Source organism: Malus domestica, chromosome 13 (genome assembly GCF_042453785.1).
Source record: "Malus domestica chromosome 13, GDT2T_hap1".
Lineage (NCBI taxonomy): Eukaryota > Viridiplantae > Streptophyta > Magnoliopsida > Rosales > Rosaceae > Malus > Malus domestica.
Genome location: NC_091673.1, coordinates 2,404,810 through 2,423,670, shown reverse-complemented (window position 1 = coordinate 2,423,670; position 18,861 = coordinate 2,404,810). Strand labels below are relative to the sequence as shown.

The 18,861-nt window shown below is 41.1% G+C and overlaps 1 protein-coding gene across 1 annotated transcript; it reads right to left on the bottom strand.

Annotated features, from left to right (window-relative positions):
* Positions 1-1,591: 1,591 nt before the first annotated feature.
* On the bottom strand, positions 1,592-18,157 carry LOC103451631 (chaperone protein dnaJ 15-like). Its single transcript, XM_008391045.4, has 11 exons — positions 17,555-18,157; positions 16,381-16,504; positions 15,981-16,063; positions 15,798-15,909; positions 15,617-15,721; positions 15,394-15,444; positions 3,230-3,319; positions 2,991-3,099; positions 2,739-2,887; positions 2,601-2,654; positions 1,592-2,069 (listed from the first exon to the last, which is right to left on the bottom strand). Exons 1-11 carry the CDS (start codon positions 17,683-17,685, stop codon positions 1,830-1,832), a joined length of 1,248 nt encoding a protein of 415 aa, XP_008389267.2. The 5' UTR covers positions 17,686-18,157; the 3' UTR covers positions 1,592-1,829.
* Positions 18,158-18,861: the final 704 nt, after the last annotated feature.

Genomic DNA, 18,861 nt, shown 5'->3' with positions numbered 1-18,861 from the left:
AAAATGCAACAAGATACTGTGCCGGAAGGGGCCTTAGATTTAGAGTCTCCGTGGGCCCTTAGCTAGTGTGTGTTATTTGAGAGAAATTTTGGTAAAACACTTGATTACGTCAGTTTTTACACTTGACGGATCATCGTGACGTCGGATAATCTCATACTAACGTGAGAGAGGATACTCGCCAGATCTTCATTGTGAGGATCTTGGGAATCCTCCAATCATATTCGTTCATCGTATACCATGCAATCAGAAATTATTGTAAATTTTTTATTATTTAAAATTGAATATAAACATTATCTGACGAAAACTGGCCTCACGATGTACGATTAATGGATGTGATTGGAGGATCCTCACAAAGAGGATCCAACGAAGATCCTCTCTTATACTTACGTAAGAAGTGCCTTATAAATAACGTGACTAAATATCCTTTCACGGGCTATGCCTGAGACAGATAATCTCTACTATATACAATTTTTATGGAAAAAAACAAATTATTAAGGCTAATTATATTAGCACCTCACAAGTTGTTGAATAAACCCCACATACTTACTACACCTCACATTTACTTTTTCAATTAAAAATTATCTTAATACACCCCACTTCCTTCCCCATAATACCCTCACACCCCACATTCTTAATATACACCTTACATTTTCTACATACACCCCTACATTTCTCAAATCTTGTAACACTCATTTTTAATTTTGCTGAATGATTTCAAACCATCTGAACGTTAGTTTGCCGAATGATTTCAAATTGAATGATTTGAAAAAAATGTTTAGGTTCATTTGAACGTTTTTCAATAACAATAATAATGATTTCAAAGTTACCATGTTGTTTCCATTTTCTTGTGCATATTTTGGTCGAACCAAGTCGACCTGCAAGAAAGCATCTTAAAATAGTGCAAGAAAGCACCTTATGAATGCCATTGACTCAATCTGCAATCAATTCGCATGCCATGGTTTTTGAATTATGAGATTCATAAGTGCTAATTCTTGAATTTGTCTTTCCCATTGTGGGTATTCTAATAGCGGGCCCAAATTCTTACTCACAACTCATACAGCCCATATGGACCACTACTTCCTCAACGCTGTGATCCAAATCTCAATGGGCCTGTAATATGCATTGGAAATATATTTACCCATCATCATATGTTTCCGGAGATGCAGATCGGGATTCCCGCAGACTTGCACTAGTAGAACAATGAAAGCAATAGTGGCACTCCCCATTACTTGGATGCTCCGTCTACACGCCTGGTTCTCCCTTTTCTCTTGATTTGCTAAAAAAAAAACATCGAATGCTCGATTCTCCATTGATAGAATCAACCCCAAAAGGACAAATATTGTGGTGTTGAAAATTTCAATTTATGATTGTATTTGTTCGTGCACAAAACATGTTATGATTGAAATAAGAGAGTTCATGTGTCGTGAATTAAGATATAATATTAATAAATAGATGAACGTGCATAAAATAAGAGAATTGATACTAATACTACGTGATGGTGTGCCAATGTATATCGGATGAGACGGGCAAAACCGAAAATCTGTGGCATCAGAACTATGTTTGAAATGAAATGGTGCATAAACATGGATAATTCACGAGAAACTCGAACATTATGATATTTATACAGAGGCATTTTCTAACTGGCACGTTTTACAGAAGCAAAATTACAACATATGACACCAAGAACAACAACGGGACAACCTATGAGAGAAAAATTTCAAAGACAAGACAATACAAGACAAGCCTCTATGCAGCCGAACGGCGCAAGCATTAGCACGAATGGATATTGAAACATCTCAAATAATAAAAAATAATCCACACAGAGAATCTCAACCAAGTTTTTTATCTGATCCTTTGAGGTTAAGATTGAACCATTTCTTTTTCCCCGACTTATCCTTCCCGTCAGAGCCTCCGTCTTCCATTGGGCTCTCCGCCTTTGAATCCTCGCCAGAATTTTTGCTAGTGCTGCCGTTAGTCATACCACTACCACCACCCACGATAATATTGTTTGTCTTGGTGATGGTGAAAGAAGAATGGATACTGTCTCTCTGTTTCAGCAGCTCATCTACCTGATTAAGCAGAATGATAAGATCCAATCAGAAAATAAATACGGAAGGGAGGGATACTTTAGATATGAGATGATAGCCACACAAAGTCTTCAGTGATTAAAACAAATAGGGGTGAACTTTAGACCTAGAGACTAAGTCCCTCAAATTCCATTAAAACCAGATCAGCTGGTGAGGATTGGGTAAACCAGACCTGCTGGGAGGGTGAACTTTACTAGCCAACCACATCAGATCACGGAGTCTGAAAGTACTCGACAGATTGTGGCTGCTACGCATTATTCTGAAAGTAATGCTTTGCTCGAATTGATATCTGGGATACCGCTTAGACACTACCATCAAACTTCATTGTGGTTTTTTTCTTTTAACTGAAACCCAAAACCTGGCCTAGAATCTTGACTCGGTAAAGAAAATAAGCATAAAAGAAGTTCACGTGTACAACTTAGAATTTCATGTTAATAACGAGTATGTTTGTGCGTGCATCCATGCTTAGCAGTGTGTTACAAACGAAGAGAACTATGCACGACAAAAACTTACAGATTGCTTTTCTTGGGTGTATCTGTTGGTCACTTCTTGAAAGCGTTGCAGTGCCTACATAACATTGCAGAAAACTTTTAAAAACAAACACGATCAATTCCTATTACAAGCCACAGCCAGGAAAATCCAGATCAATACCTTCCTGTACTCTGACTCAAATTGACGAAGTTCATTTCTCTTTCTCAAAATCTGAGCCTCAATCTCTTTAAGCTTCTCCGTCGTATCCTCGTAAGACCTTACACAAAGTGCCTCAATTGTATAGGTAGCAGTCTTAAAAAAATTGTCTCCTGAAGAAATATAAGTGGAGGTTAAACAACAGGATGACCAACGATTTATGACGGAGTTAACCCCAGAAAGCAAAAGAATAAGGGACCAAATCAAAGTTCAGACCATAAACAGCGAATATATGAGTGCCAGCTTTTAGTTGTGAGACCTCACAGGGTTGAAGACCTTCCAACCTCTTAAAAAAAGCAGCTTCAGGGTCCTTTGCCATAGCCAACTGCACCATTACAACCAAACAACACCATTTTGAGCCATAAATAGAAATCTACTATATCACCACTTCTCAGGCCCATACACAAACAGCAGGGAACAAATTCTAAGTGGAGAAAAATCAATGTCCTGCATACCGCATTCAAAGTGGAATCCATTCTGTATACTTGAAAATGCAGAAAATACATCCCTGCAGATGTTATTTTGCCTGTCTTCTCACTATCTTCCTGCACAGTGAAACAATAACTTTATATTTACTATATCCACGTGCAAGTGCCATGAGTTAGAACATAGCTGGTATTGACGAAACAAATACAGAGTAATTAATACTAATCCAGTCATGAAAAGAAAAGAAACAATGGTATAATATTGAATTGTAACTTGCTATAACAAAGCAAATTAGAACACACAAAAATTGAAATAGCTTATAAATTAGACATGAAATCAACAGACTGGTCTGGATAAAATGCACAGAAGAATAATGCAGAGTGACACTTTATCGATATTATCTATCTTAGATACAGAGAGTGATGGTGTATTATTCCAAAGTTTCTCTTTTCTCGTAAGTTTTCTTATAAGGCTTTACGTACTTGAACATACATTGCTTCAGTCAAACATGGGGAGAATGTTCATGACAAGACTATCATCTGGTTAAAATTACTTTTCATAACAGGTTCAAAGGAGGTTTGGTGATCGCTAGATCCGCTCAGGTTGTGTGTGCAGGTGTATTGTCGGCACTGTTAGGTTTTTCCAGCCCATGATAAGTTGTCCAAAGTCTATAAGGAATTATAGTCTTAGAGGATTAAATTGTTTTCCCAATTGGAGTTAGTTTCTCAATTGGAGTAGGATTTATAACTAGATTCCAATTAGGATTAATAATCCTTATTGAAGAAGACATTTATTATGTCTATATAAAGGGGCTATTGTACTAGTTTTGAATTGGAGGGAGCAAAACAATAAATTGTATACCACTCAAGGGATTAGAGTGAGAGAATATTGTAAAGTGTGTGCGAGAGAAAAGAAAAGAGATAGTGTATTTCTTGTTCTTGTTCTTTCAGGTTTTTCGTCGAGTCCTAGTTCTAGAGATTTTGCAAGATTATTGGTTGTACTCATAACTCCGCCTATGTATCTTACATTGCCGGTCCCAAGCCCGGATAAAGGAGGAGGGGGAGGGCGTCAGGTAGTCGACAGCCGGCACTCCATGATCACGTCGAATCCTTATGAAAATGAATCCAGAACAAAATCGCGCTAAAGCTAGGGCGTCACCCGTAAGTGGCGCGCTGTGTGGCCCGAGCACAGTGATAAATGAGCAAGGGTCGCTGTATCTCCATCGGCACCCGGATGCAATGTTAAATGAGCAAGGGGGCCATAGAAACTTCTTTTCGAACGACTCCACTCAAAGTTGTTTGGGAGCATATGCTCCTATCAACTTTACACGGGACACACAAAAGAAGTACTTTGATCCTATTAGACGGGGGAGGGTGAAGAAGCTAGGACAGAAGGGTAGAGTTCAAGAGAGCAAAATGCGTTTAGGAACGTGGAATATAGGAACCTTAACGGGAAAATCTATGGAAGTAGTGGAAGTTATGGTGAGGAGAAGGATAAATATTATGTGCCTACAAGAAACTAAGTGGGTTGGTAGTAAGGCAAAGGATCTAGAAAACTCAGGGTTTAAACTTTGGTATTCGGGCACAAATAGAACGAGAAACGGTGTTGGCATCATCGTGGACAAGACCTTGACACAAGATGTTGTAGATGTCAAGAGGGTAGGAGATAGAATCATAGCAATCAAGATTGTAATAGGACAAGAACTTATCAATGTGATTAGTGCGTACGCACCTCAAGTAGGGTTGGATAAGAGTTCGAAGGAGAAATTTTGGGAAGACCTTGGAGACTTGGTGCAAGGAATTGCTCAGACGGAGAAGTTATTTATAGGAGGAGATTTAAATGGACACGTGGGCAGGGAGACAGGCAACTATGGAGGTTTCCATGGTGGCCATGGTTTTGGGGAGAGAAACGAGGATGGGGAAGCTATCTTGGATTTTGCAATGGCATATGATCTCTTCTTAGCCAACACCTTCTTTAAGAAGAGAGAAGAACATGTGATCACCTACAAGAGTGGGTCGTCAAAAACACAAATAGATTTTCTCCTAATGAGGAAAGGAGATCGTATAACTTGTAAGGATTGCAAAGTTATACCAGGAGAGAGCGTGGCTAATCAACATCGCTTGTTGGTGATGGATGTACATATCAAAAGAGTGAGACAAAAGAACAAGACTTGGAAGTGCCCAAGGACTAGATGGTGGAATCTAAAAGAAGAAAAACAAGTCATTTTCAAAGAGAAAGTAATCACCCAGTGTGTGTGGGATAGAGAGAGGGAAGCTAGCCAAATGTGGGATTCCATGGCTAGTTGTATTCGAAAAGTAGCAAAAGAGGTATTAGGAGAGTCCAAAGGTTTTGCCCCACACCAAAAGGAATCTTGGTGGTGGAATGAGGAGGTACAAACAAAGGTGAAGGCTAAGAAGGAATGTTGTAAAGCCTTATACAAGGATAGGACCGATGAAAATGGTGAAAGGTATAGAAAAGCGAAGCAAGAAGCGAAGAAAGCTGTGAGAGAAGCTAAGTTAGCGGCTTATGACGATATGTATAAGCGACTAGATACCAAAGAAGGAGAGTTGGATATCTATAAATTAGCTAGAGCAAGGGAAAAGAAGACAAAGGACCTAAACCAAGTGAGGTGCATCAAGGATGAGGATGGAAAGGTTCTTGCTACAGAGAACGCGGTTAAAGACAGATGGAAAGGTTATTTTCATAATCTTTTCAATGAAGGACATGAAAGGAGTGCTTCTTTAGGGGAGTTGAGTAACTCAGAAGAGTGTAGAAACTACTCTTTTTATCGTAGAATCCGGAAGGAAGAAGTGGTTGTAGCTTTGAAGAAGATGAAGCATAGAAAAGCAGTAGGCCCAGACGATATACCAATCGAAGTGTGGAAAGTTTTGGGAGAGACAGGTATAACATGGCTCACTGACCTTTTCAATAGGATTTTGAAAACGAAGAAGATGCCAAATGAGTGGCGAACGAGCACTTTGGTGCCTATCTACAAGAATAAGGGTGACGTACAAAATTGCATGAACTATAGGGGTATTAAGCTAATGAGTCATACAATGAAGCTCTGGGAGAGAGTCATTGAGCATAGATTGAGGCAAGAGACACGGGTTTCAGACAACCAATTCGGGTTCATGCCAGGGCGCTCAACCATGGAGGCAATCTATCTCTTACGAAGATTGATGGAAAGATATAGAGATGGGAAAAAGGATTTACACATGGTCTTTATAGATTTAGAAAAAGCGTATGATAGGGTCCCAAGAGACATTCTTTGGAGGATTTTAGAGAAGAAAGGAGTACGAGTAGCATATATCCAAGCTATAAAGGATATGTATGAAGGAGCAAAGACTGCCGTAAGAACTCATGAAGGACAAACCGAAAGCTTTCCCATAACTGTAGGATTACATCAAGGCTCATCCTTAAGTCCTTACCTTTTTGCGTTGGTAATGGATGAGTTAACAGGACATATTCAAGATGATATTCCTTGGTGTATGCTTTTCGCAGACGATATAGTGTTGATAGATGAAACTCAGGAAGGGGTAAATGCAAAGCTTAACCTTTGGAGAGAAGTGTTGGAATCTAAAGGTCTTCGCCTAAGCCGATCAAAGACAGAATATATGGAGTGCAAGTTCAGTGCAAATGGAGGCCAAAACGAGTTAGGGGTGAGGATCGGAGATCAAGAAATACCAAAGAGCGACCGTTTTCGTTACCTAGGATCTATCTTGCAAAAGAACGGAGAATTAGATGGAGATCTCAACCATAGAATACAAGCTGGATGGATGAAGTGGAAGAGTGCATCCGGCGTGTTGTGTGACCGCCGTATGCCACTGAAGCTCAAGGGAAAATTTTATAGGACGGCAATAAGGCCAGCGATGCTGTATGGCACAGAATGTTGGGCGGTGAAGCATCAACACATACACAAAATGGGTGTAGCGGAGATGAGGATGCTTCGTTGGATGTGTGGGCACACGAGAAAGGATAAGATTAAGAATGAGGATATCCGGGGTAAAGTAGGAGTAGCCGAAATTGAAGGCAAGATGAGAGAAAATCGGTTACGGTGGTTTGGACATGTGCAACGAAGGCCTACTGACGCTCCGATTAGAAGATGCGACTATGGGACAGAGGTTCAGGGCCGAAGGGGTAGAGGAAGACCTAGGAAAACTTTGGAAGAGACTCTAAGAAAAGACTTAGAGTACTTGGATCTAACGAAGGACATGACACAGGACCGAGCACAATGGCGTTCTAAGATTCATATAGCCGATCCCACTCAGTGACTTGGATTTTCCAAGTCTCCAATCGAGAAGTTTTCCTCACTCGGGAAATTAAGGGAACACTACCCCAACCTACATGCTCCACTCAGAAAGCTTCAACATACAAGCTTCAACAAAAGAAAATTCAAAGAACTTAGCGAAGAAGGTTTTGGTGTATTTAACACAATACGTTGAAATGAAGGAAAACTTATTTATTGATATCCCTGATAAGCTACAAATGTGTACATATACATGAGTCAAAATAAACAAACAAGAGGGAGCCTTCACAAGGGTTGCTTAGGAGAAGTCTCAGCAGTCGGTAGAGCCCCAGAAAGAGAAGGCACCGGAGGGGGATCATTCGGAACCTCAGTACTGGACAGAACCCTAGAAGGAGGAGGCATCAGAGGTTGATTATTTGGAGCTTCATTACGCGGTACAGCCCCAGAAGACGAAGGCAATAAATGCCTTTGGAACAAACCCACAAATCTCTGATGATCAAGTAAAACCTGACCATCAGTTTCCTTCATCTGGTCAAGCTTCCTCTTCATGTTTGTAGCATAGTCATGTGCGAGCCGGTGCAACTGTTTATTCTCATGCTTGAGCCCTCTAATCTCCTGTTTGAGACTCATCACCTCAGCCGCCAATGATTCAACTTGGCGGGTTCGAGCAAATAGGCGTTGGGCCATATTAGACACAGAACCTGCACACTGAACACTGAGAGCCAGCGAATCCTTAACAGCTAACTCATCAGACCGTTTGGAAAGTAGTCTGTTATCTTTGGGAGTGAGAAGGTTCCTGGCCACCACCGCAGCAGTCATATCATTCTTCATCACAGAATCCCCAACGGTAAGAGGACCAGTAGGGGAGACGAAGGATGGGCGCCATATGTTGTCTGGAGAAGGCGGGGCTGCCTCTTCAACAAGGTTCAAGTCAAAACGACGGTCGGAGGGGCCAGACATTTTCAAAGGTGTTGAAGAGAGAAGAGGTTGGACAAATCAAGATCTTAGAAGTGCAAGAATGGAGCTTCTACTGGTGGAGATTCAAGTGTGCTTTGGAACTTAATGCCAGCCCCTATAAAAATCTGCACTCGACGGATCTTCAGAAATCGAAGAGGCGCCTGCTCAGAAATCGAAGAGGCGTTTGCTTTCTCAAAAGCTGGGCTGCTTAGAGACCACGAGGGTTGATCTCAGAAATCGAAGAGGCGTTTGCTTTCTCAAAAGTTAGGCTGCTCAAAGACCACGAAGGCCGATCTCAGAAATCGAAGAGGCGCTCGCTTTCTCAAAAGCTGGGCTCCTCAGAGACCACGAGGGCCGATCTCAGAAATCGAAGAGGCACCTACTTTTCCAGCCTTGTCAGCACCTGTCACACGCACACTCAGCTTTGCGGAAATTATGGGCATTCTGTCGAAGACTTCTGAGGAAGTAGAAAACACATGAATCTTACTGTTGAATCACCCACTTCCCACACGCAACAATAGCTCATGGGTACCACAGATAACTTTGCCAAAGTTCTCTGCCAAAATTGAGCACGTAAAGCTTGCAGCTCCCACTACATCGCTCTGACCAAGAAAGGTAAAAGAATAGCAAAGAAACAGCACTAACAAAGTTTAGACCCATAAATTTTGAAGGTCTAGCTACCATATTATTACCCACAAGGGTAAAGGAACAGTACCACTGCTGGATAATTGGAAAGTCCCTGTGTGTCAACCTCTGTGCTTCGTGGCAAGGTAGACTAGCAAACATGCCCAACCTTTACTCACACTCGAGAAAACACTACCAATAAGATTGCTTGCTCCAAAATCGAAGAGGCACCGTCCTCCGAATCTCGAGAGCCAGACTCCCAACATGACTACTTTCTCAAAAATCGAAGAGAGGGTAAAGGAACAGTACCATTGCTGGATAATTCGAAAATCCTTGTGTGTCAACCTCTGTGCTTCGTGGCAAGGTAGACTAGCAAACATGCCCAACCTTTACTCACATTCGAGAAAACACTCCCAACAAGATTGCTTGCTCCAAAATCGAAGAGGCACTGCCCTCCGAATCTCGAGAGCCAGACTTCCAACATGATTACTTTCTCAAAAATCGAAGTGACACTGCTCCCCGAATCTCGAGAGCCAGACCCCCATCATGATTGCTTTCTTAAAAATCGAAGATGCATCGTTCTCCGAATCAATCGAAGAGACGCTCGCTTTCTCAAAAGCTGGGCTGCTCAGAGACCACGAGGGCCGATCTCAGAAATCGAAGAGGCACCTTCTTTTCTAGCCTTGTCAGCACCTGTCACACGCACACTCAGCTTTGCGGAAATTATGGGCATTCTGTCGAAGACTTCTCGAGAGCCAGATATGACAGACCACTTTTTCAAAGTGCTCTGACAGAGTTAAAACATGTGAAGCTGGTAGCTCCCACTACCGTGCTATGACCAAGCAGGGTAAAGGAATAGCATTACTACTTGTTGTTAGGGAGACTCCTATATATGTCGACCTCCATCCCCAACGGACAGGCAGACCTGCAAAAATGTTCAACCCTTCCTCATATCTGAGAGGGCACTCCCAACGAAGCCTTTCGAAATATTCAGCTTTCTTTCCCCCCGATAATACCTTTGCAAACAAGCTATACTAGAGCAAGAATATCTCATATCATCAGGGTTAAAAGCAAGAGTATCCCATATCATGCTTTTTCCCTGTCTTTTCCTTTGGCCTTGTTGTTACCTGCAAGACAAGGAGAAAGAGAGCAATCAGTCAGCACTTGGAATCAAGCTTCCAGCCAGGAACTGACTGCCTGGAACCCCTTACCTGATTACTTACCTGGCATTGCTCTCGAGTACTCATCTTCAACATCTTATGTTTCCAGGGAAGATACCGCATCTGCTTGAGGAACAGATAGGGCAAGTGCGAAGGATACAAGGAAGCATGTGGAGACAAGCGTAACAGCACACGTGCCGATACATCCATTACTCTGTCAAAAGCAAAAGTATCCCATATCAGTAGGGTCGAACGTACTCTAGATTTTATGGACTTGTTTTGACCCTCAAATTCTTCAGTCGGCTCTGGAGGAAACCAGAAAACCCTCCAGCTCAGTTCAAGAATAAGCCTGTGGAAAGTTACTTCTTCAAAAGCAAAAGTATCCCATATCATCTCTTCTCATCTTTCTTCTCTTTATCCTTCATGCTGCTGCAAGATAGGGAGAAGGTGAACAATCAGCCGGAGCTCTGATTGCTTACCTTGTCTGTCACCTCTTTCAGCAGATCCCCTAGCTCGGCGACTTGGGAGACTCCTACTACATGGTTTGTATCGCGCTTGACCAAGCCTGAAACTACAAGTAAGCTTCAAGTGAAATTGATACATTACCTTGTGCATCTCCACCAGTTAAAGATACCACCCCTGGATGGAGGAAGAGTACTTCCAGAGAAGATGCCACATCTACCTATGAGACAGATAAGGCAAGTCAAGACGATACCACACTCCGATACTTAGAAGTTTCGTGATTACGAGATCATTCTCTCACAATATTTCCTAATGTCATTTGTACTAAATCATTCACTTGTACTCACTAAAGGAGAGCTTGAACCTATGTACTTGTGTAAACCCTTCACAATTAATGAGAACTCTTCTATTCCGTGGACGTAGCCAATCTGGGTGAACCACGTACATCTTGTGTTTAGTTACCAGCCTTTACAAGATCGTGACCAAAGTCCTTGCTAACAGACTAAAGGAGGTTATGGGTAGTACAATTTCCCCTTCCCAAGGAGCTTTCGTTAAAGGTAGACAAATTCTTGACGCCGTTCTCGTCTCTAATGAGGTGGTCGAAGAGGTAAGGCAGAAGAAGGAGGAGGGCTTGGTCTTCAAGATCGATTTTGAAAAGGCCTATGACCATGTTGACTGGAGCTTTTTGGAGGATGTTCTTTTAAGAAAGGGTTTCGGGTTTAGATGGAGGAAATGGATGCTTGGGTGCCTTGGTACAGCTAATTTTTCTGTTTTGATTAATGGAAGACCCAGAGGTAAATTCAAAGCTTCTAGAGGTCTGAGACAAGGAGATCCGTTGTCCCCGTTTTTGTTCACCCTTGTTGTTGATGTTCTGAGCAGGATGATTGAGAAGGCCCAAGGTAATCATTTGATCAAGGGTTTGCGCGTCGGAGTCGATAACGTGGAGATCTCTCACCTTCAATTTGCGGATGATACCATCTTCTTCTTGAATGGGCACGAGGAGAATTGGAATAATCTGCTGCTTTTACTGGATCTTTTTGGAAAGGTGTCAGGCCTGAAGATTAACAAAACTAAGTGTTCTTTGGTGGGTATCAATTCTGACTGTGAGAAGATTTATAGGCTCGCTAGCTCTTGGGGTTGCGAGGTGGGCGCTTGGCCAATGTCGTACCTCGGCCTCCCTCTAGGTGGAAAGCCAAAGTCTATTAAGTTTTGGGATCCGGTGGTTGAGAAGGTGGAATTGAGGCTCCAAGGTTGGAAGAAAGCTTTTTTATCCAGAGGAGGAAGATTAACCCTGATTCAAGCCGTCCTGGGTTCTTTGCCCGTGTACTACATGTCCCTTTTCAAAGTCCCATGTGGGGTCATTCGTAAACTGGAGAAGCTTATGAATGGGTTTCTTTGGGAGGGGGTGGGGGAGGGAAAGAAGTTTCACTTAGTCAAGTGGGGGGATGTTTGCAAGAGCAAGGAGGACGGAGGCCTTGGCCTGGGAAATTTGAGATTTCGGAATGTCGCACTACTAGCCAAGTGGCTGTGGAGATTCCCTCTTGAACCTAATTCTCTTTGGCACAAGGTGATTAGGAGCAAGTATGGTCTGCACGCTAACGGCTGGGACGCTAATCCCCCGAGGCGGGGCTCAAGCAGATGTCCGTGGTCCGAAATCTCGGCTGGTTCCCCGTCTTTTCTTCCTTTTTGTAAGTTTGTGCTTGGTAACGGGGAGAGGTTGAGGTTTTGGGAGGATGGCTGGCTGGAGGGCGGTCTTTTGAAAGATATCTTCCCCAGATTATTCATGCTTTCTACGACAAAAAACCTGAGCATTTCACGGCTGACGGTTCATTCTTTACAGTCGGTAAGCTGGAATTTCGATTTCAGGAGAAACCTTAGAGATTCTGAGATTGAAGAGGTGGCCGGTTTACTGCAGAAGGTGGAAGCTGTGCGGCTGTGTCTTTCCAGAGCTGACAGGAGAAGGTGGATTTTGGAAGGTTCCGGCCAGTTCACCTGCAAGTCCTATTTCTCCTTCCTTCGAAACAACGATTCTGTGCATCAATTCCTTCCGTCCCCTCAGATTTGGAAAGCTAAGGTCCCCCCAAAAGTTAAAGTCCTGGTGTGGCTAGTGGCGCTTCGGAAAGTTAACACTTGTGATCAAATCCAAAGGAGAATGCCCTATACTTGTTTTTCTCCTCATTGGTGCGTTCTGTGTAAGTCAGGGGAGGAAAGTGTCAATCATGTGTTCCTCCATTGCCCGTACAGTATCCAACTCTGGTGGAATTTGCTCAAGGAAGTTGGAGCAGTCTGGGTCATCCCAAAGGGCTGTTTTGAGCTTCTAAGCACCGAGTTTGATGCCTTAGGAAAAGGGAGGAAAGCCAAATCCTTGTGGGGTTCCCTGCTGATGGCCCTCATCTGGAACATTTGGAGGGAGCGTAACAAAAGAGTTTTTGAGGACTACATGGGAGTTGAAGTCGAGGAGCTCTGGGATAAAACGAAACACTGGGCTGCTCTATGGTCTTCTGTGGCTGCTGAATTTAGAGATTATAATCCTCTTTCTATAGCTAGGGATTTGGTGGCAGCTGTCATTTGATTTGGCGTAGCCTTCCTTGTTTTTCTAGTTAGTTTTTTTTCTAGTTCAGGGGTTTTCTCCTGGTTTTTTCTCTGCGCCTGGTGGTTATCTTGTCCACTTGGCTGTCCTCTTCTTTCCGCGTTTTGCCCTCTTTTAATATATTTTCTCTCGTTTCTTCTCAAAAAAAAAACGTACATCTTGTGTTTGCTTTCCTATCTCTATTCATTTATATACTTATCCACACTAATGACCGGAGCAATCTAGGGAAGATCACAAAAAGCGACCGTTTTTGCTGCCTAGGATCTATCTTGCAAGAGAACGGAGAATTAGATGGAGATCTCAACCATAGAATACGACCTGGATGGATGAAGTGTAAGAGTGCATCCGGCGTGTTATGTGACCGTCGTAGGTCACTGAAGCTCAAGGGAAAATTTTATAGGACGACAATAAGGCCAACGATGTTGTATGGCACAGAATGTTGGACGGTGAAGCATCAACACGTACACAAAATGGGTGTAGCGGAGATGAGGATGCTTCGTGGGATGTGTGGGCACACGAGAAAGGATAAGATTGGGCATGAGGATATCCGAGGTAAAGTAGGAGTAGCCGAAATTGAAGGAAAGATGAGAGAAAATCGGTTCCGGTGATTTGGACATGGGCAAAGAAGGCCGACTGACGCTCCGGTTCGAAGATGTGACTACGGGACAGAGGTTCAGGGCCGAAGGGGTAGAGGAAGACCTAGGAAAACTTTGGAAGAGACTCTAAGAAAAGACTTAGAGTACTTGGATCGAACGGAAGACATGACACAAAACCGAGCGCAATGGCGTTCTAGGATTCATATAGCCGACCCCACTTAGTGGGAAAAGGCTTTGTTGTTGTTGTTGTTGTTGTTGTTGTTGTATTGGTTGTACTCATTATTGATATTGCCGAACCACGTAAATTCTTGGTGTTATTTATTTTGGTTATTTGTTTTCGATTTCCGGAGTTTGTTCTATTTTTTCCATTCTTAAACGCGATATTCTCAACAAGTGGTATCAGAGCTCGGTTTGGCTGATATCCGTTTAGAACGGAGGGTGCAACCTGCTTTAATTGGGTTACGTGGAAATCAAGAGGAGGACATGCTTTACTGAAGGTGTTAAGAGCAAGCCAGCAAGTATGTTTGATGCTGATTGGACCAAGATGAAGATAAGCGATGTTTTCTGGCAAAGAAGTCTATAATTGCCTTTGCCAATGACGATGGTAGTTCTGATCAGGGGGAGCCTGGTCAAGAGAAGTGGTCAAGTGAATTTTGGTCAAGAGATGTTCGATGACATGGAGTCTGGTCATGGGTATTGCGATCAAAGGGAGCCTGGTCAAGAGAATTCTAATCAAGAGGGTCTTGGTTAATGAGTAGTTCGATCAGGGGGAGCTTGGTTATGGGTAATTCAATCAGGGGGAGTCTGGTCATGAAAAGTTCGATCAATGGGAGTTTGGTCAAGAGGAGCAATCCTTTTTTTTTTTGGGTATATCTTCTTCATGGTCTAGAGGGGGAGATTGTTGCATGATAAGTTGTCCTAAATCGATAAGGAATTATAGTCTTAGAGGATTAAATTGTTTTCCCAATTGAAGTTAGTTTCTCAATTGGAGTGGGATTTATAACTAGATTCCAATTAGGATTAATAATCCTTATTGAAGAAGACCTTTATTATGTCTATATAAAGGGCTATTGTACTAGTTTTGAATTGGAGGGAGAAAAACAATAAATTGTATACCACTCAAGGGATTAAAGTGAGAGAATATTGTAAAGTGTGTGCGAGAGAAAAGAAAAGAGATAGTGTATTTCTTGTTCTTGTTCTTTCAAGTTTTTCATCAAGTCCTAGTTCTAGAGATTTGGCAAGATTATTGGTTGTACTCATTATTGATATAGTGAAAGATTGTTGTTGCTGTCCCGTGGACGTAGGCACATATTGCCGCACCATGTAAATTCTTGGTGTTATTTATCTTGGTTATTTGTTTTCGATTTCCGGAGTTTGTTCTATTTTTCCCATTCTTAAATGCGATATTCTCAACAGGCACACTATAGAGCAGACAAGTAGAAGCCAACTGCTGATGTTTAAATCTAAAATGATTTCACGCAATTTACTCCAACGGAGTTCAAACATGATTATCAGTAAGAAATGAGATGGAGAAGCATCGGAGAAGCATATGAAGTACCTGTAAGGCTAAACCATAACCACCATTGGCATCTTGCTCAAAATAAAGTAACTGCACATCATAATGGTTTGATTGAAATGTAAGTATTTTCCTAGTAATATTAACAAAGCAGATAAATTGAGTGCATAAAACACAAAGATAGACGCTTCAGGTACATCATCATCAACAGGATGCAGAAAAGGACCTAATTCAGTAAAAAAAAAAATATATATATTATATGCACCTTAAATTTGCTTTGTGCAGTTGAAGTAACTCTAACTACAATCCCAGATTCGGCTTGTTGCTCACTGATTGTTACACCAAAAAAGTGAGCACACTGTTTCTCCACCTGCAGCAAACCACAAAATATGTAAAAGATGCGCCAAATCCACTATTGTTTCATAGTGATATGAAAGAAATAGCACCTTTCCACTAACTGAAGTTCCAATCGGGAGAGGTCTGACTGTAACTGTGCCATTAAGAGCTTCTTCAAGTACATTGGCGGAAATTGTCGTCTTGATAGGAACACCCAACTTGCTATAAACAAACAAAATGAATATCAAAAGACAATGAACCGAAACCCACACATATATCTAACAATGTATTACCTGAACAAAGCAGCAAACATTGTATTTACAGTCCCCAGGTTTGACAAGTCAATTTCCATGTCCATGGCATCAGCATCAAGAGCCTGAAACAAATTTAGAACTGATAAGAACAGATCTATTGCAACATTATTAAGACGTTAGAAAGTGGCATAAATTCCAAAGAGGTCTATATTTTCAAAGAAAAGCGGAACATAAATGATTAAAATTGAAACTCCATGTAGACAAATGAAATGTAATTTAAAACGATCAAATCTGAATAGAAGTATTGACTGACACAATCCTTAAAATTACACAGTAGACACAAACAAATGGAATCAAGAATCTACTCAGCAGTACATATGTTTATTGTGGGTTTGGGGAGAGGGATGGTATAGAATAGTAAGCTAAATTAGAAAAGCACCTCAAACCCTGCATTGTCGTACTGCCTCCTCTTCTCTGGATCGGACAAGATGCTATACGAAAATGCAACCTCCTTGAAATGTTCTGAAGCTTCAGGATTGTTGGTATTCTTGTCTGGATGATACCTTTTCATAATTTGGTTCAAAACAAGATTGTACGTGAAATATGTTTCACAATAGCATTCTAGTTATTAACATCACACTGAATGAACACTCATGTGTACTTTCATCACATTACAATGACCATACACAATAAAAATACGTGAAACAAGAAAAACAAGGAAATATTGCGTAGAATCATTGTTGTATTCATGAAATGGGGTTGTTATTCATCTATCAAGGGTAAAGTGTAAGATTTATGAGTGAGAGAGAGTGAGGAAGGGAGCATTTGGGCACCAAGCAACAATTAAATATGCTGATACCAAAATTCACTTGGCATTCAAGATTGTTCATCATCTTTGAGGCATCGACATAGATACATTCATGCATGGGGGCACATTACAGCAAATACAGCAAAATTCACTAGGCATTCAAGATTGTTCATCATCTTTGAGGCATTGACATAGATACATTCTTGCATGGGGGCACTATACAGCAAATACAGCATGGACATACCGATTCTTTCTGCATAAAGTATATATTTCTAAATAATTCTAGTTCCATTTTTAACCAGGAGATACTGACAGATCCAGCAGAATGGATTGAAAACACGGTAAGGCAGCTCAATTCCCACTTGTTACCGAAAAAAAAAGTCTCTATGATAAAAACATTATTAAAACAGCTACAATGGCGAAGATCAACTCCAAGCACAAGACTATATACCGCATTTTCGGCATATGTTTGAAAGCTCGGGTTTGAATATATGTCACTCTTGCCCATAATCTCAATCGTAATAATAATGGGAGTTTTAACGAAAAGCCCGTGATACTGTTTACTTTAATGAAAATCCATATTTTTACGCTAAAAGTCAATCCTATACTATTCATTTTACCCTTTATTTTGTTCTTACCGTTAAAACTCAAAGTTTTCAAACTCAAAGTTTTCAAGCCATTTTCATTAGTTTTTCTAATAATAATATCCTAATTCCTCACTAAGCTCAAATCAAACACTAAACCTACAATAATCATGAATAAAACAGAATATTTGAATTAAACAAACCAAGGGAATTGAACTCACTTGAGAGCAAGCTTTCTGTAAGCGGTTTTAATCTCCTGATCAGTCGAATCCCTCGAAACGCTCAGCACCTCATAGGGGTCCCGCCGTATCGCCGCCGCAGACGTCCCTTCCAATTTCGAATTCGTCCCCATCTCTCTCTCTCCCCTTTCTTCTCTCTCCAATCTACTTCACAATCTGGAAATTAGAGCAATCTCCTCCGAAGCAGCTGAGTTGGTCTAATCATGAAAGAACCGGATTGAAAAAACAATGATAAAATTGCAACTTTTGGTCGCCGAAGCGCGCAGTTCAAAGTCGTATTGGATCGCTCTCTCCTTTTCTGATCTCGGGAAATGGAGAGGGGAAGAGAATTCTATGGCGAACAGGTCAGGGGATTGGAAAATAGGTTTTTGATCTAATCCAAACGCGGCAGAAAGAAAAGATTAAATTAGGGTTTTGTACCATTGTCCCGTGAGAAAGAGAGAGAGAGAGAGAGAGGGAGAGCTTAAGGGAGCTGGAGAAGAGACCCAAAGCCAACTCACTTGCCTTTTCTTCCCCTACCAGTTTCCCCTTCAACTCCTTTTTTTTTCTTATTTGTTTTTACTTGTAAAAATAACGGACTCTCAGAACCGGTTTCCAACCGTAAGCTTTTGTACTTGTACTTCTACAGTTCCATTGTTTTTGTCGACAAAATTCTAATACTTTAATTTTAATTAAGTAATGATTCCTCGATTAAAAATGTATGATTATTGTTCTTTAACTCATTAAAAAGTATACATGTGATTATTTTCGTCAATTTCGTTGAAACTTCCGTTAAAATAAGTTACATACCACGTATTTCAGGCTGAATGAAGGGGCAAATATAGAAAACTAAAGGAGAAAGTTGTAGAAATTTTATCTCAACTTTCACCCAATTGAAAAAAATGATCCCGTATTTTAAACCCAATTGAAAAAATGGTCCTCAATTTTTACACAATTAGAGTAATAGTCCTTCAAAAATTTAATTGTAACAATGATTCTTTTAACATGACTCATTTTTATGGAAGTTGTAACGTATTTAATGAAAATGACCATAACTGCTCGTTTTGAGGAATTGAGTGATTAATAATCATGAATTTTTAGTTAAGATACTATTGTTCAAATTCGATTAAAATTAAGAAACCATTATTACAATTTCCTTTTCTGTTGGAGACTTATGTTTTTTTTCAGCCCACTATTATTAGAATTTTCTTTTCTATTAAAAAAAAAAGAGAGTTCGGAACTATTATATCGAAAGAACTATTTATAACAGCCACGTACGAATTGGGGTGCGTCAAGGCCCAAGCAGTAGC

Excerpts from the sequence above, each read along its gene's own strand:
- LOC103451631 (XM_008391045.4), bottom strand. The coding sequence starts at position 17,685 with ATGGGGACGAATTCGAAATTGGAAGGGACGTCTGCGGCGGCGATACGG. Across the intron at positions 2,888-2,990 it reads TCATATATTCGCTGTTTATG|GAGACAATTTTTTTAAGACT; the intron begins GTCTGAACTTTG and ends ATATTTCTTCAG. Across the intron at positions 2,070-2,600 it reads ACACCCAAGAAAAGCAATCT|GTAGATGAGCTGCTGAAACA; the intron begins GTAAGTTTTTGT and ends CTGCTTAATCAG.